The 24400-nt window shown below is 37.3% G+C and overlaps 1 protein-coding gene across 3 annotated transcripts in view; it reads right to left on the bottom strand.

Moving 5' to 3' along the window:
• Positions 1-5674: 5674 nt before the first annotated feature.
• SMARCAD1 (SNF2 related chromatin remodeling ATPase with DExD box 1) overlaps positions 5675-24400 on the bottom strand; it is an 86429-nt gene continuing 67703 nt past the window's right edge. For all 3 annotated transcript variants that reach the window (XM_019025895.4, XM_019025894.4, XM_019025896.4), the window contains exons 12-24: positions 22949-23048; positions 21878-21937; positions 21705-21780; positions 20186-20321; positions 19499-19636; positions 18138-18233; positions 17922-18039; positions 17615-17736; positions 15884-16072; positions 15070-15188; positions 13668-13850; positions 11922-12031; positions 5675-7497 (exon numbers count right to left, since the gene is read on the bottom strand). In XM_019025895.4, coding sequence (XP_018881440.1) covers positions 7436-7497; positions 11922-12031; positions 13668-13850; positions 15070-15188; positions 15884-16072; positions 17615-17736; positions 17922-18039; positions 18138-18233; positions 19499-19636; positions 20186-20321; positions 21705-21780; positions 21878-21937; positions 22949-23048 — 1509 coding nt within the window. In that variant the 3' untranslated portion in view covers positions 5675-7435. The remainder of the gene's footprint in view (positions 7498-11921; positions 12032-13667; positions 13851-15069; positions 15189-15883; positions 16073-17614; positions 17737-17921; positions 18040-18137; positions 18234-19498; positions 19637-20185; positions 20322-21704; positions 21781-21877; positions 21938-22948; positions 23049-24400) is intronic.

Raw genomic sequence — 24400 nt, 5'->3', positions numbered from 1 at the left:
TGCTTTACAGCCCTAGACCCTAAAAGGTCAAAAGGCCATCTTATTCTCAATATACATTGTATTACCCAATCTGCTCCCGACATTAAATAAAACTCCAAAAATTAAATTCTGGCCCTCAAACCCCACAACAGGATTTAATTAACCTTGCCTTCAAGGTGTACAATAATAGAAAAAAGTTGCAATTCCTTGCCTCCACTGTGAGACAAACCCCAGCCACATCTCCAGCACACAAGAACTTCCAAACGCCTGAACTGCAGCGGCCAGGCGTTCCTCCAGAACCTCCTCCCCCAGGAGCTTGCTACAAGTGCCAGAAATCTGACCACCAGGCCAAGGAATGCCTGCAGCCCAGGATTCCTCCTAAGCCATGTCCCATCTGTGCGGGACCCCACTGGAAATTGGACTGTTCAACTCACCTGGCAGCCACTCCCAGAGCCCCTGGAACTCTGGCCCAAGGCTTTCTGACCAACTCCTTCTCGGCTTAGCGGCTGAAGACTGATGCTGCCCGATCGTCTCAGAAGCCCCATAGACCATCACGGACGCCGAGATTTGGGTAACTCTCACAGTGGAAGGTAAGTCCGTCCCCTTCTTAATCAATATGGAGGCTACCCACTCCACATTACCTTCTTTTCAAGGGCCTGTTTCCCTTGCCTCCATAACTGTTGTGGGTATTGACAGCCAGGCTTCTAAACCTCTTAAAACTCCCCAACTCTGGTGCCAACTTAGACAATACTCTTTTAAGGATTCCTTTTTAGTTATCCCCACCTGCCCAGTTCCCTTATTAGGCTGAGACACTTTAACTAAATTATCTGCTTCCCTGACTATTCCTGGACTACAGCTGTATCTCATTGCCTCCCTTCTTCCCAATCCAAAGCCTCCTTTGCGTCCTCCTCTTGTATCCCCCCACCTTAACCCACAAGTATAAGATACCTCTACTCCCTCCTTGGTGACCGATCATGCACCCCTTACCATCTCATTAAAACCTAATCACCCTTACCCCGCTCAATGTCAAGATCCCATCCCACAGCACGCTTTAAAAGGATTAAAGCCTGTTATCACTTGCCTGCTACAGCATGACCTTTTAAAGCCTATAAATTCTCCTTACCATTCCCCCATTTTACCTGTCCTAAAACCAGACAAGGCTTACAAGTTAGTTCAGAATCTGCGTCTTATCAACCAAATTGTTTTGCCTATCCACCCCGTGGTGCCAAACCCATATATTCTCCTATCCTCAATACCTCCCTCTACTACCCATTATTCTGTTCTAGATCTCAAACGTGCTTTACTATTCCTTTGCACCCTTCATCCCAGCCTCTCTTTGCTTTCACTTAGACTGACCCTGACACCCATTAGGCTCAGCAAATTACCTAGGCTGTACTGCCGCAAGGCTTCACAGACAGCCCCCATTACTTCAGTCAAGCCCAAATTTCATCCTCATCTGTTACCTATCTCGGCATAATTCTCATAAAAACACACGTGCTTTCCCTGCTGATCATGTCCGATTAATCTCCCAAACCTCAATCCCTTACAAAACAACAACTCCTTTCCTTCCTAGGCATGGTTAGTGCGGTCAGAATTCTTACACAAGAGCCAGGACCGTACCCTGTAGCCTTTCTGTCCAAACAACTTGACCTTACTGTTTTAGCCTAGCCCTCATGTCTGCATGCAGCGGCTGCCGCTGCTTTAATACTTTTAGAGGCCCTAAAAATCACAAACTATGCTCAACTCACTCTCTACATTTCTCATAACTTCCAAAATCTATTTTCTTCCTCATACCTGACGCATATACTTTCTGCTCCCCGGCTTCTTCAGCTGTACTCACTCTTTAAGTCCCACAATTACCATTGTTTCTGGCCCGGACTTCAATCCGGCCTCCCACATTATTCCTGATACCACACCTGACACCCATGACTATATCTCTCTGATCCACCTGATATTCACCCCATTTCCCCATATTTCCTTCTTTCCTGTTCCTCACCCTGATCACGCTTGACTGATGGCAGTTGCACCAGGCCTAATTGCCGCATACCAGCAAAGGCAGGCTATGCTATATAGTACAAGCCACTAGCCCGCCTCTCAGAACCTCTCATTTCCTTTCCATCGTGGAAATCTATCCTCAAGGAAATAACTTCTCAGTGTTCCATCTGCTATTCTACTACTCCTCAGGGATTATTCAGGCCCCCTCCCTTCCCTACACATCAAGCTCGAGGATTTGCCCCTACTCAGGACTGGCAAATTAGCTTTACTCAACATGCCCGAGTCAGGAAGCTAAAATACCTCTTAGTCCAAATAGACACTTTCACTGAATAAGTAAAGGCCTTTCCTACAGGGTCTGAGAAGGCCACCGCAGTCATTTCTTTCCTTCTGTCAAACCTAATTCCTCAGTTTAGCCTTCCCACCTCTATACAGTCTGATAACAGATGAGCCTTTACTAGTCAAATCAGCCAAGCAGTTTTTCAGGCTCTTAGTAGGTTTCAGTGAAACCTTTATATCCCTTACGGTCCTCCGTCTTCAAGAAAAGTAGAATGGACTAAAGGTTTTTTAAAAACACAGCTCACCAAGCTCAGCCACCAACTTAAAAAGGACTGGACAATACTTTTACCACTTTCGCTTCTCAGAATTCAGGCCTGTCCTCAGAGTGCTACAAGATACAGCCCATTTAAGCTCCTGTATAGACGCTCCTTTTTATTAGGCCCCAGTCTCATTTGACACCAGACCAACTTAGACTGTGCCCCAAAAAAACTTGTCATCCCTATCTTTTGTCTAGTCATACTCCTATTCACCGTTCTCAACTACTCATACATGCCCTGCTCTTGTTTACACTGCCGGTTTACACTGTTTCTCCAAGCCACCACAGCTGATATCTCCTGGTGCTATCCCCAAACTGCCACTCTAAACCCTTGAAGTAAATAAATAATCTTTGCTGGCAGGACTATGCTGAATCTCCTTAGGCACTCTCTAATCAGATGTCCTAGGTCCTCCCAATTCTTAGACCTTTTATACCTGTTTTTCTCCTTCTCTTATTCCATTTAGTTTCTCAATTCATCCAAAACCATATCCAGGCCATCACCAATCATTCTATATGACAAATGTTTCTTCTAACATCCCCAAAAATATCACCCCTTACCACAAGACCTCCCTTCAGCTTAATCTCTCCCACTCTAGGTTCCCAAGCCACCCCTAATCCCGCTTGAAGCAGCCCTGAGAAACATCGCTCATTCTCTCTCCATACCACCCCCCAAAAATTTTCGCCGCCCCAACACTTCAACACTATTTTGTTTTGTCTTATTAATATAAGAAGGCAGGAATGTCAGGCCTCTGAGCCCAGGCCAGGCCATCGCATCCCCTGTGACTTGCACGTATACATCCAGATGGCCTAAAGTAACTGAAGATCCACAAAAGAAGTAAAAATAGCCTTAACTGATGACATTCCACCATTGTGATTTGTTCCTGCCGCACCCTAACTGATCAATGTACTTTGTAATCTCCCCCACCCTTAAGAAGGTTCTTTGTAATTCTCCCCACCCTTGAGAATGTACTTTGTGAGATCCACCCCTGCCCACCAGAGAACAACCCCCTTTGACTGTAATTTTCCATTACCTTCCCAAATCCTATAAAACGGCCCCACCCGTATCTCCCTTCACTGACTCTCTTTTCGGACTCAGCCCACCTGCACCCAGGTGAAATAAACAGCCATGTTGCTCACACACACACACACAAAAAAAACAAAAAACTCATAAAACTCAACAATAAGACAACAAACAAGCTTATCAAAAGATGGGCAAAAGACCTCAATAGACACCTCAACAAAGATACAGGTAGCAATAAGCATATGAAGAGGTGCCCAACAAAATGTCATTAGGGAACTGCAAATTAAAACAAGATCCCACTATATGACTGTCACAATGGTAAAAAATCCAAAACAGCAGACAACACCAAACGCTGACGTGGATGTGGAGCACGGGTAACTCTAATTTGTTGCTGATGAGAGTACAAATGGTACAGCTACCTTGGAAGACAGTGACAATGTCTTATAAAACTAAACATATGCTTATCATACAATCCAGCAATTGTGCTCCTTGATATTTATTTCAAGGACCTGAAAACATGTCCACATAAAACCTGTCCACATATATTTACAGAAGCTTTATTCACAATTAAGAAGTCAAAAAAGAGAGGAGGATGTTGGGGAGAAAGAAAGAAGAGGAAAAGAAAAGCCCAGATAGGTATCATCTTATTTAAGGTGTTCCTTTCCTCTCAATGTTTTATGAAATTGAAAAAAAAGTTATCTAATACTTGAGGCCGGGCGCAGTGGCTCATGCCTGTAATCCCAGCACTTTGGGAGGCCGAGGCGGGTGAATCACTTGAGGTCAGGAGTTCGAGACCAACTTGGCCAACATGGTGAAACCCCATCTCTACTAAAAATACAAAAATAAGCTGGGTGTGGTGGCGGGCACCTGTAATCCCAGCTACTCAGGGGGCCAAGACAAGAATCACTTGAACTGGGAGGCACAGGTTGCAGTGAGCCGAGATCGTGCCACTGCACTCCAGCCTGCATGACAGAGGGACTCTGTCTCAAAACAACAACAACAACAAATATAAATTATTAAGGATTACACATAAAAACAGTGTATTTTCTAAGTACCTTGATTCTTTGGATCAAATTTTCTTGTTATTAGTTGCTATAAGTAAATGATAATAGGTTGTATGTGAATCTCATTCAAAACCCTCCAACATGTAATCCAGGCAATCTGAAGAAAAATTACCTTTAACAAAAGAAATGCAAATAATGTTCCAGATAATGAAAGTAGTTAACTTTTCTTCACTCTTCTGCATAAATTTCCCCCACATCAAGCTTTAATGAAGACAGAACTAAGTGATAATCCAATGCTTATACAAAATTATGAAAATTCAAAATAAGATAATCCTATTTATACAAATCATAATTCAAGTATAAAGTATAACCACAGCAAGTTTCATAAGAAAATATTTAGCATTATTATAACCTTTAGGTAATCTTTTTGCGCTGAAGGACAATACATTCCATTATCCCATTGTGTATCCAAATTAAATGTCTCTTTGCTTCTATACAAAGAGAGGGTGGCTGAGGGAGAGTGAAGTCAAGCAGAAAGTGAACTGCATATTGAATTTGTAATTTCAAAAATACATTTTTGGTAAGAGTTAAAACAATCCGAATTCCTTAAATTTATGGACTGTGAAGTATCACACGTAAGGTCACACAAATGGAAACCAAATCTCCTCATACCCCCGTCTCTCCACTACACGATAATACCAACTGTTAGGAACAACAGTAATGTTTCAAAGTAAGTATCTACTGGCATAAAGTTAAAAGTCTATGGGGGTCCCAAACAGTTATAAAAATGCATAAGGCATGTCTTCTTTGTGTAGCTTGCATTTAAAAAATGCTTCAGTTGGTCAAGATATTACTCCAACTCTCGCTTCATTTGCTCTGTAGTGATAATGGGTTACAGTATTTCCTGACATCAGTCCAATGAAGGAACCAATGAGAATACATCCTAAGTAGTAAGTTCCAATTTAGTGGCAAACAGGCAATATTAAGCACATAAGATAATCTCATTTGTGCCCAATATTATATGTTTTTAAGGGTAGGAGGAGGAAGGGTTAGAAACTATTAAAAAGGGTGTGAAAATACAACTTATGATCACAAATATTTTTATTAAGCCCAAGACATAATAGCGCATTACAGGAAGAACCCAACTACATTTCATTAGAGATAAAAGTATGGATATAACAACAACAACAATAACAACAAAAAAAGAAACAGCCTATCATTGAAAATACATTAATACAGAAAACATGAGAAATCCATTATGAGATTTTAAAAGGTAAAATTCCTAACAATTTGAATAACTGATTTGGGTATGGTGATGTACAAGGAGGTAGTATTAACACATGAAGACTCCTTTTAGCCCTGTAATGGTAAAATATATTCAGTCTGTTCAATATACCATCAAGACTGGGGTTAAGCCATGAGTTCTCAGTCTTTAATATCTAAATAATCACTGTAAGAGTTTTATTTGCCTTCCAAATCCAGAGGGTTGTTATTACCTAGCATCTTAGCAAGTTAGGATGCTTTGAAAAGCATGATTTCCAAAAATTAACAAATCTTTGATTTATAAATAAGTTTATTTATAATGATATTTACATAATAAAAACAAAACACATGGAACTCACAAGTTATACAAAGAAACTGATGTATAATAAAAACAGCAATATAGACTGACAGGCAGAAATTTAAAGAAAGATTTAATAAAGAGTTAAATATCAAATAGACAACTTCACTTCTAAATTTCACTTTGTCACTCACACTGAATTGGAATTGAACAATGGCTCTCTCTTCAGGCGGTCCTGTACTGGAAATTCTGGAAACTGGTAAAATATATTTTGATAAGAGTTTCAAGTTAATGATCTATTTCCATGCAGTACCTAATGCTGCCTTTAGATGAAGTCACATTCAGTCTGCTTTGAAGTGAAATAGCTTTAAGTAATCTGTTCTGCCAGGCTAGAAAAATGTCACCAACATTTTGCTGATGCATGGAGATGTGGCAGTAATAAACTACTATTTAGAGAGGAAGAGAATTGGAGCAGAAGTGACTGGGCAACAGTTTCAAGAGAAGCAAAAGCCGGGAGAGGGAAATCAATGAAAACATGCACAAGATTAGGCAGAGTAATATGCACAATTAGTGCAGCTGGAAAATGAACAGAAGGAATTAATCCATGGAGCAAGGTAGGGGCTTCTTTAGTTACTATTCACTGGAAAACAACTTAGTGCCTAGCCAAACAAATTTGTTTCAGCAGAAGTACTTGAGAGGACCTGGGGGATGTTAGTATATGGAATGCCACCTTTAAATTCAGGTTGAGTTCTTGCTGACATTGGTGAACATCTGCTTCAAATAGCAATAAAATGAAAGGTATATAATCTATACAGCTGCATTCTTTAACATAATAAAAAAGAACTTCAAATGAGACAAGCAAAAACAAGACATAAGCATTGTCAAATAAGGCACATGTAAAAATCTACACACATTATCCAGTGAAAGACAATATATATATATATTTGGAGGTAGAAATAATTACAAAAATACTGACATTTCTAAAGCATTAGCATATTTGTTACAAACAATCACCAACTAATCCCCATTCAGAAAACTGCTTTGTAAAATGATTATTCAACATCTTCAGAACTACATATTTGTGGCTTCTTTTTTGAAATTTCACGTGTGAGTATTTGGAGAATTCAGTTAGTGGCAAAAAGTTGTCCATACTATGAGAAATGTAATATGGAAATTATAAAAAGTTACAAATGTTCATAAACCCCATGGTCATCATAATGTAAATGTCCTTGAGTGCACCAAGTTGATATTTCCTCATCAATTGAGAGTTCACAGTTCTTATTTCACAGGCCCATTGATGTTTTTAGTAATGTGGCTATATCTGCTGGCATACTCCCTTCATCACCTGTAGGTCAGAAAGTAGCATTAAAAGCTTTATAAAAATATTTTACTTAAAAAAAATTGTCTCAATTATTTTTTTTCTTTGGTGAATTCTTACTCATCTTTCAAGGGCTAGTTTGCTTCAGTGTCACCCCTGGTAAAAACTTTCCTAAGCTCTACTTAGATTAGGGCTATTTCCTCTATGCTCTTGTTCATATTGCCAACATAGCAATCTAAGGTTATTTTTCCAATTTTATAAAGCTATATAAAAATACACGGTAATACACTGGATCGTATCTAATTCATGGTACTTAACTTCTCACATTTGCTAAATAAAAAACATTTATGTAAGAAATGGAGTAGGGAAAACAAGGATAACAAACCCAAACCTAAACCAACGAAAACCAATCTATATTCTTATTTTTCATCTAAAGATATAATCACTGACTCAGACCCACACTGTATACATATAAACAACATTCTGAGCACAGCATACCAGCTGATGATTAAATTAGCCACTTTAAATTATCTGGTTTATCCAACGTTTGCCCTATATTTTAATTAAATGAGGCCCCAGTATTTATAAGCACTTACAGGAATTATTTGAGATTTTCTAAATCTCTTTGTGTCACAGTGGCAGATAATCTAGCCATCCCTAATTAATTCAATTCAGCACTGAGAATATTTTGAGATGAGTTGATTTATTAATTTACTAGTTAGTGACAACAGCACAGCTGGCAATTCAAATATTTGCTGATCTGTGATAGATCTGTAACTATGAATAATTTTATAAATTAGATGTGGCTGAAATGTAGCAAAACTAACCACTTCTCTCCTCCTCCCCTCTCTCACAAATATACACCTCAGCTATAATCTAGAATTATGAGTACTTTCATCCACTCTTCTTTTCTCTGTTAAAAAAACAAAACAAAACAAAACACATATATCCACAGGAACACAAAATAGTACATCAACTCTTAGGGATGTCAGTTCACTGACATCCTTGCTTCCAAGCTCATCCACAGACTTGAAAATAGCCCATAAAATCCAAATTGACACTTCATAAATTACTATATAAACTGATACTATGTTAGGAAAAATGCAGGGAGAAGAGAAAAGAAGGAAAAGAATAAGGAGATTCTTTTAAACTTGAAGATACTAAAGACAGAATACAATAAAATGCTGTGTGTGAACTTTGGACCCTAGTGTTTTAAGGAAAGCTATAAAAGACATTAAGGGGACAAATGAGAGAAATCTGGATATGAATAATATATGATAATGTTTGAAAATTACTGTTTATTTTCTTAGATGCTACAATGGTATTGTACCAACTTTGAGGAATATGCTGTGATATTGAAAATAAATTGCCATGTTTACAATTGACTTTATTATGGATCAATGGGAAAAAAGTAGAAAAAACAAACACTGCAAATGTCACAACTGTTAAATCGCTGTATTTTTCATTCATACTATATTTTCAACAATTAAAATATATATATATATATATATATATATATATATATTTATTTTAATAGAGATGGAGTCTTGCTATGTTGCCCAGGCTGGTTTTGAACTCCTGGGCTCAAACAATCCTCCCGCCTGTCTCCCCAAGTGCTGGCATTATAAGCATGAACCACACGCCCAGCCACTGCTTTCATTTTTGTATGACTATTTCTGTAATAAAAAAATTCAAAAAGTATGTAGTCATGATTGTGGTAATATATATATATTTTTAAAGTTCCAAAAGGTAAAAAATGTATTAATACAATTAATACATTAAGGGAAGTTAATGAAAAAAAACCCAAACACAGTCTTTATTTTAAAGCAGTGGTTCTCTGATTTTAGCTTTATCAGAATCACTTCAATAGCCTGTTAAACCAAGTATTATTAGGTGCCATCGCCAGAGTTTTTGACCAAGTAGGTATAGAATGGGGCTTGGGAATTTGCATTTCAAATTGCCAATTTCTTAGGAGATGCTGCTCCTGCTGCTGGTACTCTGATAACAACTAAGGCAAGCTCTAGGAACACAAAAATCTGATAAGCATATTTGAGAGGAATCATGGTCTTTACCTTTCATAGTTTCATGTAAGAGGGGGCAAACAGATTGGTAACAAAAAGCAATACATAGTCAATTACAAATATACATTTTTGTTTATAGAGGAAAAGGACCTCACTGTGAGAGATGGAAAGAAGGGCATACATGTATTGTCATCAGTCCAGTGTCAAAATTACCTAAATGAAATCCGGGACACAGCTGAAGACAAATGATTACAGCTAAATGAGTAAATAAGAGACACCATTACATCCTTATTCTAGCAAATAAAATACACACTGGGAAAAACACATATAAACAGCTTTAACAAGATAGAGGAAAACTTCTAGGAAAAGTGGTAAGGAGAGGCCAGGCGCGGTGGCTCACGAGGTCAGGAGATCAAGACCGTCCTGGCTAATACGGTGAAACCCCGTCTCTACTAAAAATACAAAAAATTAGCTGGGCATGGAGGCGGGCGCCTATAGTCCCAGCTACTTGGGAGGCTGAGGCAGGAGAACGGCGTGAACCCGGGAGGCGGAGCTTGCAGTGAGCGGAGATTGCGCCTCTGCACTCCAGTCTGGATGACAGAGCAAGACTCCGAAAAAAGTGGTAAGGAGAGGGCAGGATTCTTCGTAACTAAACATTTCAAAGCTATTGGCTTGAGAGCACAGCTAAAAATACACTGCTATTTTAACGGACAATGTAGGTGAACATAACAGGCAAAATTTTAGACTGACCAAATTTATACAAATACAAATAATTTACATTAATTATGACTGAAAATGATCAAACATACACATCACCTCTGTTCCCATCATCCATAATACCATTAAAATACGATGGGAGAAAAAAGTGTAAGGGAATTAGACAAAGGAGAAAGAATAGGAGAAAAAGACAACAGCAGAGAGAGAGTTGTCTACAACTTTTGAAACAAAACGATGAAAGAATGGAAACTGATTTTCGACAATAAAGTAAAAGCTTAAGTGTCTGCAGGTGGGAAATGCAACGCTAGTTCACACCCAGAATCCTTACCCTTCTACCTTCAAAGCTCAGGAAATGGGGGTAAATGGGAAACATGAAGTTATAATCAGCTTGAACAGGTAAGATGTCTAAAGCTTGCCCAAGAGAGCCAGCCATTTGCTCCAAATGTATAAAACTGAAGGTTTATTCTCTTTGGAGAACATGAGTCTGAGGAACTCTGGACTTGTCATAGAAGAGAAGAAAGAGGCTGCTGAAAACAGGCAGATTAACTATTAATATTTAAATAAGAGAACAAACCTCCTTCCTTCATTTCTCAGGGCCTTTCTCATACCACCTCTCCCCACCTCTCTTCACTTCACAGGAGGTTGAAAAATTTCCCTCTGAGGAAATGAACTAGCCCATAAGAAAAGACTTATAGTTAATTTTATCAACTATTATGGTTCTGTTATATTTAGAAACTTATTGTTAGAATAAAATCCATATATTTGGATATTTGCTAGTATTGCTGAAAAAGAATTTAAATGCTTTACTAAATTCTAAAAGCTGCCCTACCAAAATAATAAGGAAAACATTGCCCAAAGAGAATCTGCCTTATGCATTCACTTTACTGTATTTCCTGGACAACCTGAAACTGGCAAGTTGCCACATGCACACAAAGCCTAGTGATGACTGCTAATTGTTTAACTATGATCACTCTACTTATCCTTACTCTTAAAGATCTCAGTTGCTTCTTACTCAAACTTTCTCTACCGCCCACCTCCCCAAGCTTCCACAGCACCCTGAAATAAATGCTATGCAAGAAAGACAAGTAATTATTTGATCATACACACTTCTCTCTCGCTGTAGACAAAGTGTATTGATTTTTACAGCACAGAGTGCCTAATATAACACAGACATAACAGTGTCTGTCATGAACAGAAATTTGCTAAATTAAAATGAACAATTATCAATATTAGGAATTAGAATGAAAAAACTTGCTTATTTCCAATTAATTTAACATTAAATAAGAAAAGGTGCAGAAGAGTGTATCGTAAGTTGACATGCACCCTTTCTCCCATAAAAGAAAGAACACGTGTTTATTTTTATACACATAAAATAACTGGTCACACACACACAAAAACAAAAGGCTAACACTTGTCACCTCTATTGGGGAAGTTGGGAGATGGGGCGACTAGGAGGCGTCTGTTCTTTCATTTCTGAGTTTTGAACATATTCTTTTCAAAAACATACACAAAAATAAAAATTTTGAACTTAAGAAACTTCAAAAAAATTATTTTAGTATTTTGAAATAAACATGCTTACCTTCTCCCACATCACACATCATCCCTAAACTGTAAGCTAGTTAAGGTAGCCATCTTTGTCATCCTCTTGCACTGACTAATTAGATGCATGGTCATATAGATAAATATTGAAGTTTCTGCTTACAAACAACTCACCTTCATCTACTGTAGTCATATCCTGTTCTAGTTTCAATTTCTGTTGGTTAATTTTTAGCATGGATTCTTCAATCGTCCCTTGGCTTATTAGTTTTATAACTAGTACTTCTCTAAAAAAAATACAAAATATGTCCATTGGTTACTAAATATAGTTATTTGGATATATGTAAACTATATTTAAGAGTTCAAAAAGAATACTTTGAAAATTACGACAAACATATCCTTAAATTCTTTTATTTAAGCCACTTGAGACTGACATTTTCTGACTATTTAACTTTTAGACACTCCTACAGATGGAAGAAAAGAGAAAGATATTTGTATTTAAAGTAAATTACTGACTGGGCACAGTGGCTCATGCCTCTAATCCCAGCACTTTGGGAGGCTGAGGCAGGTGGATTGCTTGAGGCCAGCAGTTCGAGATCAGCCGATCAGCCTGGCCAACATGACAAAACCCCGTCTCCACTTAAAAACAACAACAACAACAACAACAAAAAACCAAAATTAGCTGGGTGTGGTGGCACACACCTGTAATCCTAGCAGTTGGGAGGCTAAGGCATGGGAATTGCTTGAACCTGGGAGGTGGAGATTGAAGTGAGCAGAGATGGTGCCACTGCACTCCAGCCAGAGTGAGGCTCTGTCTCAAAAACAAAACAAAACATTACAATTACATTACAACAAACAGTTCTGTGTTCAGATGGAAATTACTTTTTTTTTTTTTTTTTGAGACAGAGTCTTGCTCGGTCACCCAGGCTGGAGTGCAGTGGTGCGATCGCGGCGCACTGCAAGCTCCGCCTCCCAGCTTCACATCATTCTCCTGCCTCAGCTTCCCGAGTAGCTGGGACTACAGGCGCCTGCCACCACGCCTGGCTAATTTTTTTTTTTGTATTTTTAGTAGAGACGGGGTTTCACCGTGTTAGCCAGGATGGCCTTGATCTCCTGACTTCGTGATCCACCCGCCTTGGCCTCTCAAAGTGCCAGGATTACAGGTGTGAGCCACTGTGCCCGGCTATCTTCACCTCTTTACAGTGCTGTGACCAATGTCAAAATGTACCATTCATCTAAAATAATTTACAACTCAATTTACTTCCTAAAGGGTAACAGGACAGCCCAGCAAGTTTGTATATTACCAAGTTTGTCTGGGACTTAACTGATCTAACAAGCAAGTTTTTTTAATTACTCATCTTTTTCAAAGGGGTAGGCAATTTTTTTGTTTGTTTGTTTCGAGATGGAGTCTTACTCTGTCGCCCAGGCTGGAGTGCAGTGGTGGTGATCTCGGCTCACTGCAAGCTCTGCCTCCCAGGTTCACGCCGTTCTCCTGCCTCAGCCTCCCTAGTAGCTGGGACTACAGGCACCTGCCACCATGCCCGGCTAATTTTTTGTATTTTTACTAGAGACGGGGTTTCACCCTGTTAACCAGGATGGTCTCGATCTCCTGACCTCATGATCCGCCCCCGCCTCAGTCTCCCAAAGTGCTGGGATTACAGGCGTGAGCCACCGCGCCCGGCCATCAATTGTTAATACTTCATGAACTGCACAACTATTTGGAATGTGGGTGGATAATTACTAGAAAATGGAAGGGTTACGTAGTGCAGTTGATGTTCAACACTGCTGGTATAAAATACATCAGTAGCCATGCTTTGCCGAAAAAATAAAAACTAAGGCAGGACATCCAACACTATATTCTAATGGTCTACACAAATTAAAGTGGCACTGAATTAAAAATACATTTCAACTAAAAACACTTACTTAGTCTGGCCTACTCTATGGCATCTATCTTCTGCTTGTTTGTCATTATAAGGATTACAGTCAATATCGTGAAGTATAACAACATTTGCTGAAGTCAGATTTATTCCTAATCCACCAGCTTTTGTTGATAGCAGAAACACAAAGATATCCATATCGGTATTAAACTCATCAATTAGATGAATCCTGTAAGATAAACAAATTAGGTTAAATCTCACTAAAAAGTTGTATAATGTAATTAAAATGGAAAACAATCATTATCACATGAAAAAGAAACCTGAAGATGTATGTACATCTCTTAGTATTGCAGTTATTTCTCCTCTGGCTATATCACTGAAGAGCCTCCTCAATTCCCCAACTTCTTTTCTATGATATTGCTACCCCTACCAACTCTTACTTCAATTCAACTATTCAGATTCAATTAATTCCTAAATGACTATTTTGTCCTTTTTAAACTTGTGGCTTAGCTAAATTCTGTGTATGGCTTTTCAATCTTTAACCTTCTCAGAAGTATATCAGCTCCTACTGGCAGACAACATTTCCGATGAATCAAGGACTTCATGATCAAATTGTATAAGTGGATTCTCTTCTTTTAAAAAAAAAAACCATTACTTTTACCGTTAGTCTAATGTGGGGGGGGGGGGGGGGGAAATCACTCTGGCCAACAGAAAAAAAATAAATCAAAATATATAATGCAATTTAAACATACTACACAATTCCGTCCTTATTAAGACAATCCCTTCTTTACTAAGCTCAATCTTTACAACCTGTGGGAATTAAAAAAACTTTACCCTTAAAATGTGAAAGATTTTAAAACAATCTTGATGAAAGATAAGGTGTTTTAGACTTTGAAAAAAATTTAAAGGTGAAAACCATAAAAAATACAATTCTAATAGCTGTTTCAAAATATATTTGTATGTAATTCAGAAAGAAAATTTAAAAGAAAATTATTTATTTTTTGAGATAGGGTCCCGCTCTGTCACCCAGGCTGCAGTGCAGTGGTGCGATCTTGGCTCACTGCAACCTCCACCCCCTGGGGCTCAAACAATCCTCCCACCTCAGCCTCCCTAGTTGGGACCATAGGCGTGCACCACCACACCTGGCTATTTTTGTTGTTGTTGTTGCTATTGGTGTTTTTAGTAGAGACAGGGTTTTGTCATGTTGTCCAGGGTAGTCTTCAACTCCTGAGCCCAACCAATCCGCCCGCATCAGCCTCCCAAAGTGTTGGCATTACAGGCGTGAGCCACCATGCCTGACCATTGAAATTACTCTTATTTTAAGGTAATGATTTGAAGTAATCAAACATAAAAACAACAAAATACTATCAATTGTTTGTTAGACATTAAAATCCTAACAATAATAATAAATGAGTTATTTTTTTGTAACTAACATGAAGTATACCAACCTTTCAGAAATCTGAGTCTTTCCATCTAATCTGAGGTACCTATGCTGATGATGTTTTAATAGAACCTCTAAGATATCCAGCATCATGGTAAATTGGCTAAATAACACAACTCTATCACCCTGTGAAAATACATACATGAATTAGAAATAGAAAAAATCGTTTTACTACTCAAAGCCTTGACAGGTTTAAACAGTTAGAAGTGTTACTTATAACATGTTGATAAATTTGCAGAAAATTCTCTATGATCAACTGCTTCTTTAATACAAATCAGTAATACCTAAGACGTATGTCTTATTGCAGCCTATATATGAATAAACTGCCTTAACTTCAGGGCTAAAAGCTAGCTCTCAGTTTTGATTTTAAGAACAGTTAAATTACTTCCTTTTCATAAGAAAAACGTCGGAAAATGTGGACAACTGCTTATGTATGTATTATCTGGACTGTGATTTTACAAATTTAGGCTATTTCACACATAAACGGCAGCATTACTTAAATAACTATTTAACAAATAGTGTCTTTAAAAACTAATTTTGAAGCACACATACAGATTGTCACCTATGAAATAATGACAATTAGGATTTTTTTAAAACATCAATACAGATACAGTCTACTAACTTTCTATTGTTTTTGTCTGAGGTTCAACAGAGGAAAGGAGGTAATCAAGAAAATACGTCAAGAAAATGTTCAAAACACTAAGTTCTGGAAGAATGCAGAACAGACATAGGCTAATTCAAGCAAGTCAGTGTGCCAGAATTGCTTTAAGAAGTTAAAGTAATTGAGAAAATACAAAAGAAACGCCATTCTTTTTTAATACCTTCTGTTTCAATTCAGACAAGATGCATCCTAAAACTCGAAATTTTCCAGAATCTAAAATCAAGTCCATGTCTAACTGAAAGTTATTAATGTGTCGGTACTGTTTACAAAGTACATGTAGTTCGAAGTCTGTCATAACTTCCATATCTTCAAAGATTAGGTCAGGGTTAGCCTCACAATGTGTAGGTTCCTTAAAACAAAACAAAACACAGTATACTTCAAAATAAAAATAATTAATAATATGATGAGAAAAGTTTAATAAAACTGTTTACACCTGATAAAATATCTAAATCATAGAACCTTTTAGTGTAACAGACTTATCAAGGAAAATCTGTATTAATCTTTTAGGTATAATGAAGGGGGGGAAGTCCTTACTGTTTGAGAGATAACATACTAAAATATTTACAGATGAAATAACATCTAGAACTTGGTTCAAAATAACCCTGGGGAGAAGTCTGGGGTATAGATGAAACAAGGGTGGTGTCATTATCAAATGGTAACTTTCAAAGGGGTGAAGTAACGTATGGGCAGACAGTTTCATTATGCAATTCTACTTTTATAAATGTTTGAAATTCTCCATAAGTTTAAAATAATAAAAAAAAATTTAAAAAGAAATGGGTTGGTCAGGTGCAGTGGCTCACGCCTATAATCCCAGCACTTTGGGAAGCCGAGGTGGGTAAATCACCTAAGGTCAGGAGTTCGAGACCAGCCTGGCCAACGTGGTGAAACCCCATCTCTACTAAAAATACAAAAATTAGCTGGGCGTAGTGGTAGGTGCCTGTAATCCCAGCTACTCAGGATGCTGAGGCAGGACAATCACTTGAACCTGGGAGGCGGAGGGTGCAGTGAGCAGAGATCATGCCGTCGCACTCCAGCCTGAGCGACAAGAGCAAAAGTCTATCTCAAAAAAAAAGAAAAGAAAAGGAAGAAAATGGGTTGCTTTCAACCACAGATCAGTAAGGATAAATAAGGATAAAATGTTAAAGGAGAAAGAGGCTAAAATAAAGAGTAATTGCTAAAATTATAAAGAAATAAAATGAAAAAGAAGTGCATTATGGAAGTCTAGACTAGGAGTTAGCAAACTGTTCCTGTAAAGGGCCAGATCATATTTTACGCTTTGTAGGCAAAATGACCTGTACGGCAAGTACTCAACTCTGCCCCTGTAGTGAGAAAGCAGTCCCAGAAAACAAAAACAGGCATGACTGTGTTATAGTAAAACCTTATTCATAAAAATAGTCACTGCTGTAAGGCCAGTTTGCTGACTTATGATGTAGGTTATCAGTCCTTCTTTGTTTTTATGTCCCCCAAATCATTTTGAACTTAGTCTAAAATGTGTTTTTCGTGTTTCAGCGCAGTGACTGATGCCTGTAATTCCAGCACTTTGGGAGGCCAAGGCGGGCGAATCGCTTGAGCTCAGGAGTTCAAGACCAGCCTGGGCAACATGGCAAAACCCCATCCGTACAAAAAAACTAGCCGGGCATGGTGGTGCGTGCCTGTAGTCCCAGCTATTCAGCAGGCCAACACAGGAGGATGGCTTAAGCCTAGGAGGCAGAAGTTGCAGTGAGCCCAGACTGCCTGCCTTGGCAATAGAACCAGACCTGGTCTGAAAAAAAAAAGTTTTTCTTAAATATGTAGTTAAAGGTTTAGTATGCCCATTGGGTTCACCAATCTTATAGCCTAACAACTTAACCTCTTATTAAAGCTTAGTGTTAACATACTATGAAATCCTTACCTTTAGCATAAGCTGAGACATTTCCTTGAGTTTTTCAGCTGTGTAATATTGGCGATGTAACAAAGGATGATTGGCCATTTTCCTCAACTGCATCATGACATTGCACATTTCTGTGTTTTTTTCTGTGACCCAAAGAGAACACAGTAAAAAATAAAACCAAGCAGATAACTGTTGAAATATATCAACTTTTAAAATTATTTCCTCAAATTCCAGATAATTTTTTAAAATGCACAAATCCCATTATATGACTAAACAAAATGCATCCCCAGTACAAGATTCTTTTTCATGAGTAAAAATCAGATTATACCCAAGTTATTGATAGATTTTTTCAATCTGTTGAAAAGACCCAAATAGAGTTGCTCCTGCTTCTCCGACATTGCACACAACTCAATTCGATCTTTCTTGGGGGGTAACTGCTTGAGAACCTGAGACAGAAAAAACAGTTTAAGATAATCATTCTAGTAAAGAGAAAAACCTAAGTTTTAAAAACAATAAAAATAAAAAACACGTAGATATGCATTACCTCTTCTTTTACTCTTCTGAGAATAAATGGCTTTATAATTTGTTTTGCATGTGCTATTCTCTCCTTTTCATATATGCTTTGCTCATCTGCTGATTTCTGAGCAAAATAAAAACATATCCTTTTAGGAATTATTCACTTAAATTATTGCAATAACAGTATTATTACACAACATAAAAATCTCCCTCATTAGAGTCTGAGTTATTTTCTGTAGAAACGTGATTCATTCTAGATGGCACTTCACATCTGAATTCTGGGCTGCCATGTATTTCTTGAAGCTCCATATGTATTTCGAAGTTTTATGATACGTAATCATGTTCTCTGCTGAAGTAATCAATCTGAACTGTACCAGATGGGTGTTCAGAAGTCATCAACTGATGAGTCATGAATCGATTACCCAGATAACTCTCATTGAAAAATGTGTCTAAGTGTGGGTAAGGAGGAGCGTGGGGGGTAGAAAATCCTTTATTTCTTTGTGGAAAATGGCCCCAAAAGGAAGCTAGTGCAGACTGATGCAAATCACTTGGTCTAAAAATGGGGAATAGTACTTAGTCAAAATGGGTGATTCTGGAGAATTAAGAAGTAGAATTTTATTCTAGGATGTGAAGGAGTCCTCCATATATTATGAACTGAAGATAGAAAGTGGTTCATAAAATCTGCTAGGCCATTTAAAACACTGTACATTAAGTGGGAAGGAATTCAAATTAGTAAATGTTTAAAAGGCAGTTAATTTGCAGTGGACGAGTATCACAGAAAATTCTTGCAAAAGATTAGTGATGTGGAAGAGAGCCAAGAATCAGTGTAAACACTGCGGTATTGAAAAATCTGGGAGTTCTTGAAGACTATACCTTACTTTTCCTAAACAATAAAGAAGTAACAAAACTTTTCTTGTGAAGAGGATTTCTTTACTGTCGCTTTTAGTTGTGACTTTGGTTTTATGAACTTTTATTTCAAAATATATTTCTCAGCATAGGCATTTTCTGGATATTCTAGCTTTGTCTAGTTTTATAGTTTACCCATAAAGAAATGTTACTAATTTACGTAGCCAATTTTGATAAAGATGATGTAATGATCAAACTTTCCGCACATACTATATATCTGAGCCCTTCATCAATTTAAAATAGTCATCCTTCAGAAAATTAGGATATTAACCAAGACTTCTGGCCATTGATTGGGGAAATTGCTATTTTTTTCCCATTATATTTTGGCTGGTTTCCAAACCAATCCAATATAGAGTTATCACCTACTTAAAGTTACTTCATAGAGCATGTGCACTATGAAAACAACAAAAGAGACCTAACAGAAGAATGGCCCAGATAAAACACAAATAACATATTTGGGAGAAAATATGCATTTATGCTTACTGTCTTAGAGGAAAACATTCTTCGTATTTCACTGGTGCTACTACTAAACATGTGTGGCATAACAAAATTCAACAGCGACATGAGTTCTAACAGATTGTTCTGTACAGGTGTGCCTGTGAGCAGCAAACGGTTATTTGCCTGTGAATGAAGGTAAAATTTATATTAGCTTTTTCTTAAAGAGCCACTCCTTTCATGTCTATCCTCCCCAGTGAAAGGTGAAGGGAGGAGAGATAAATTAAAACCATTAATAATTATTTAACATTCTGTGATGAATGATATAGTAATTTAAATAATTGATGTCTGCTATCATCAACAGCAATGAATATGAAAACCGTTGGTCTTATTTTATAAGTAGGTAACTTGTGTCCTCGTACACCTTTATGAGGTGATGAAAGATTATTTATAAATAGTTTAACATATAGAACAGGTAAATTATGGCTTATGACCTAATAATTTTTTAAAGGGTTGTTAAAAAACAAAATCAAAGAATACGTGACAGAGGCCATCTAGTCCATAAAGTGTGAAATATTTACTATCTTCCCTTTTACAGAAAAAACTTGCTAACACAGAATACTACATATATTAAACTACATAATACAGATTCTGCTAATAAAGAATACTACATATATTAAATTACGTAATCTAAATTTTACGGTAATTTGGAAAACTTTACAAACATTCTCTTACATTAATTGTCATAAGGTGCTGGTAGCGAATGGAGCCCATATTCTTCAGCATATGGCCCTCATCAAAAATTGCGTAATTAAGTTTCAGCCGTCGAAACAGACTACGGTCATCAGAACTGCTGATCGCACAGTTATATCTGTCACCAAAAGAAAAAACATCTCTAAGGTTATACCTTTAAGAGCTTGGAGTCTAGTGAAATTTAATGTCTTATAAAATCATTTTTTATTTACACATTTCTAACAGCCAGTACTTAAAGCACAGCACTAGATACGGGTGATACTCAAATAAATACTGACGTATTTGTATTTAATAATTATTGATGTACACTGTAATCAAGCTATGAAAGCTGCAATACATAATTGAAAGAAAATGTTAAAAGGCTGGGAGTGGTGGCTCACACCTGTAATCCCAGCACTTTTGGAGGCCGAGGCGGGCGGATCACGAGGTCAGGAGATTGAGACCATCCTGGCTAACACGGTGAAACCCTGTCTCTACTAAAAATATAAAAAATTAGCCGGGCGTGGTGGTGGGCGCCTGTAGTCCCAGCTATTCAGGAGGCTGAGGCAGGAGAATGGCGTGAACCCGGGAGGCAAGAGGTTGCAGTGAGCTGAGATCACGCCACTGCACTCTAGCCTGGGGGACAGAGTGAGACTCCGTCTCAAAAAAAAAAAAAAAAAAAAGGAAGAAAATGTTAATGTTACAATCGGACAACTTTTACATACCCGGGAGGAGGTCAATTTGGGTATAACTTGTAAGTAATCTGCTCCATGAAGTGTTATATTTTAATAAGCACAAAAAAGAACGTGAAGCTAAAACATGTTTCTCTTTAAAACATAATATTTTATTAAACTAGCAGAGTAGATCCAAGAAATAATAGTTAATAGCTAGCAGCTTGAGACTGCATATGGAGCCTGTTTTATTAAGAAAAAACAAAATTCCGCATGAATTTTTAAAGGACAGACTCCTACACAAGAAGCCAGTAGAGAGAAATAATAACTACAGTTAAAATAGAACTTTAAATAAATCAACTAATAAATGTAACACAAGAGCATTAAGTTCTGTGCAAGATATTTACATCAATTACTACCAAGTAGTAGTATTAGTATTATTTTTCATTTTTATTTCTGCCCTAGCTCAAATTTTTCATTGAGAAAATGAAATTTCATTGTATTTATTACAGATACTTATTTGTAAGTTAAAAATATAAATAATTTTGGTAGGATATCTCAAATTTTACTTTAAGCTTAACTGAGAAATTACTATTACAAGACGACTTTTTTCAATAAGTAGGCAAAACCTTTTTATAGTCACCATTAATGAGGCGATGCACTAACAAAAACCTCCTATATGGGTATTACACACCAAACTAAAAAATGCCTGAATCCTCAACATTAGTCATTCTATTACTTTTGTATCACAGTTGACAGCATAAACTTTCCTACATAGTACTACTACAATTTCTTTTTTAAATTTGGGGGCTGCATAAATATCCATCCTCCCCAAATTTCTCAATACTTACGTGGTCACAATTACATTGTAATCTTCATATCTACTATGAATGTTAAATCTAATTTGTTTACGTTCTTCTTGAGAACCTAGAATTTAAAAACAATAAACACATTTTGACTCTATTTATTGTGCTGTACTTTATTTTTAATTTCCAAAGTTAAAAGCAGAATGACATATTCTTACCATAGTAACAGAGGACCTTCAAAGTAGGGCACCATAAATTAACTTCCCTTAACCAGTTATCTATGGAACAGAAGAGACATTATTTGCATCTGCTACAATAGGGTATGTTCACACGGTTAAATGAACACTAAACTTTGACAAGTGCTACTCAGAAATCAGTCTTTTATAAAATGTAAATACTGGCCCAGCAAGGTGGCTCATGCCTGTAATCCCAACACTTTGGGAAGCTCAGGTGGGTAGATCACCTGAGGTCAGGAGTTTGATACCAGCCTGGCCAACACGGTGAAACCCCATCTCCACTAAAAATACAAAAATTAGCCAGGCATGGTGGCGGGCGCCTGTAGTCCCAGCTACTCGGGAGGCTGAGGCACGAGAACCTGGGAGGCGGAGGTTGCGGTGAGCCAAGATTGAGCCACCACACTCTAGCCTGGGTGACACAGCGAGACTGTCTTAAAAAAAAAAATAAAAATTAAAAATTAAAACATAAATACCATGGCGGTTGTTTTTATCACAGACCCTTTACAATATTACTCCTTATGAAACCTATGTAAAATGATCTTGAGGTTTTGTGAGGCATCAAAATGAAGGGCAGACGACCAAATATTGTATTTACAGTTGATTATTAACCTCCAATTTAAAGAGAAGGGGGTTACATTCACATGTACAAATATTCTCTTATTCTAACTTCTGCATCCAACGAATTGAGAAAGAATGGAACAGTTATATGTGTAGGAATTAATTACGTATCTGTTTAATTCTACATTTAAAAGTACTCATTTTCTCTTAGTCACTTTTAAAAGTAACTAAAAGTATTATGAAACCAATATAAATCGTCCTTGGTCTATAATTTTAAAACTGACTTACATTTGAGTTCTTTTTAAAAGACTGCCAATATAATCAAACACACATATATAAACAAAGGAGAAAAGTATAAAGAGACCATAAAATTAATATTCATCTCTACAAACTAAGAAACCACAACACCCCTCCGACACACACCCTTACACACACTCTCTTCTACCTATATAAAACATGATAAAGTTAAATACAGTTGTCTCCAGTATTACAAACCTATAGTTGAAGCTGGAACAACGATCAAATGAGGACCATTATTACCCTCCTGATAGAGGTAGGCCAGAAATGCAATGGCTTGAATAGTTTTTCCTAGGCCCTAAAAAGTTTAAAAGACAATATATAACATTTTAAAACAAACAAAAAATAAATACATAAAAATACAAAAGAAAAAGCAGTAATTCTGTGCTGTATTCACTTTTGATTTCCCATAATGCAACTCTAAAGGAATTTCTACTACGTTCTTAGTTCTCAAATGACAGAATTGATTATAATCTCCAAATGATGCTATAACTTACTTTACTGAGCAGTGGATAGATCTTCATTGCTAGTTCATATACAATACACATTAATATGGATGACTTTTTGCATTGCATGGAAAGGATATAATTTTGGTTATTGCTTAGACACAGTGAATGTTTAATATCCACTGAATGGTTTAAGGGCAATGTCCCATGACTAAATGGAGGAAACATATGCCTAATCTATCCCAGCAATTCTACCCTTAAGAATATAATCATGAGATATGAGCGCTTATGTTGGCAAAAGGACTTGGGTAAGAATGTTCATAGTTTTATCTTAATAGCCAAACACTGGAAATAACCTAAATAGGTTGGGTGCCGTGGTGCATGCCTGTAATCCCAGAACTTGGGGACGCTGAGGCGGGTGGATCACTTGAGCCCAGGAGTTTGAGACAAGCCTGGGCAACATGGCAAAACTCCATCTCTACAAAAATACAAAATTAGCCGGGCATGGTGGCGCACGTCTGTGATCCCAGATACTCGGGAGGGCTGAGGTGGGTGGACTGCCTAAGCTCAAGAGGTCGAGGCTGCAGTGAGCTGAGAGTGCGCCACTGCACTCCAGCCTGGGTGACAGAGCAAGCACCTGCTTAAAAAGAAAAAGGAAAGAAAGAAAAAAGAAAAGAAAAGAAAGAAATAACCTAAATATTCATATCCAACAGAAGAAGATCAACAAATTGCACTGTATTTATACCATGGACTACCATACCACATGGCAATTTAAAAAAAACAAAAACAGAAACAAAAAAACTACTGATACATATAAGAACACAGATAGATCTCAATAACATTATGTTGCACCAAATGAACCAAAAACAAATAGTATAGAGTATACTGCATATACTACATAACCAGAAAAAAATCCACGATGATAGGTATAAGAATAGTGGTAGCAGTAACTGGAAAAAAGCATGAGAAACTTTCTGGGATGATGGAAAAGCTTCTCTGGGTAATAGTCACATGGGTGTACATATATGTAAAAAGTCACTAAGCTGTATATTTGTACATTTTACTGCAACTAAATTAGACATCATTAAAATACTGGTTTAAAAAAGTTACTTAGGAGATACAGATCCTCGGGGGAACTGAATGCTATCAACTGTTGTGGACTGAATTGTACCCACCTCCTTCCCACTGACAATACATACGTTGA

Source organism: Gorilla gorilla, chromosome 3 (assembly GCF_029281585.2).
Source record: "Gorilla gorilla gorilla isolate KB3781 chromosome 3, NHGRI_mGorGor1-v2.1_pri, whole genome shotgun sequence".
NCBI lineage: Eukaryota > Metazoa > Chordata > Mammalia > Primates > Hominidae > Gorilla > Gorilla gorilla.
The sequence above is the reverse complement of the archived record's forward strand: the minus strand, read 5'-3'. Positions and strand labels throughout refer to the sequence as shown.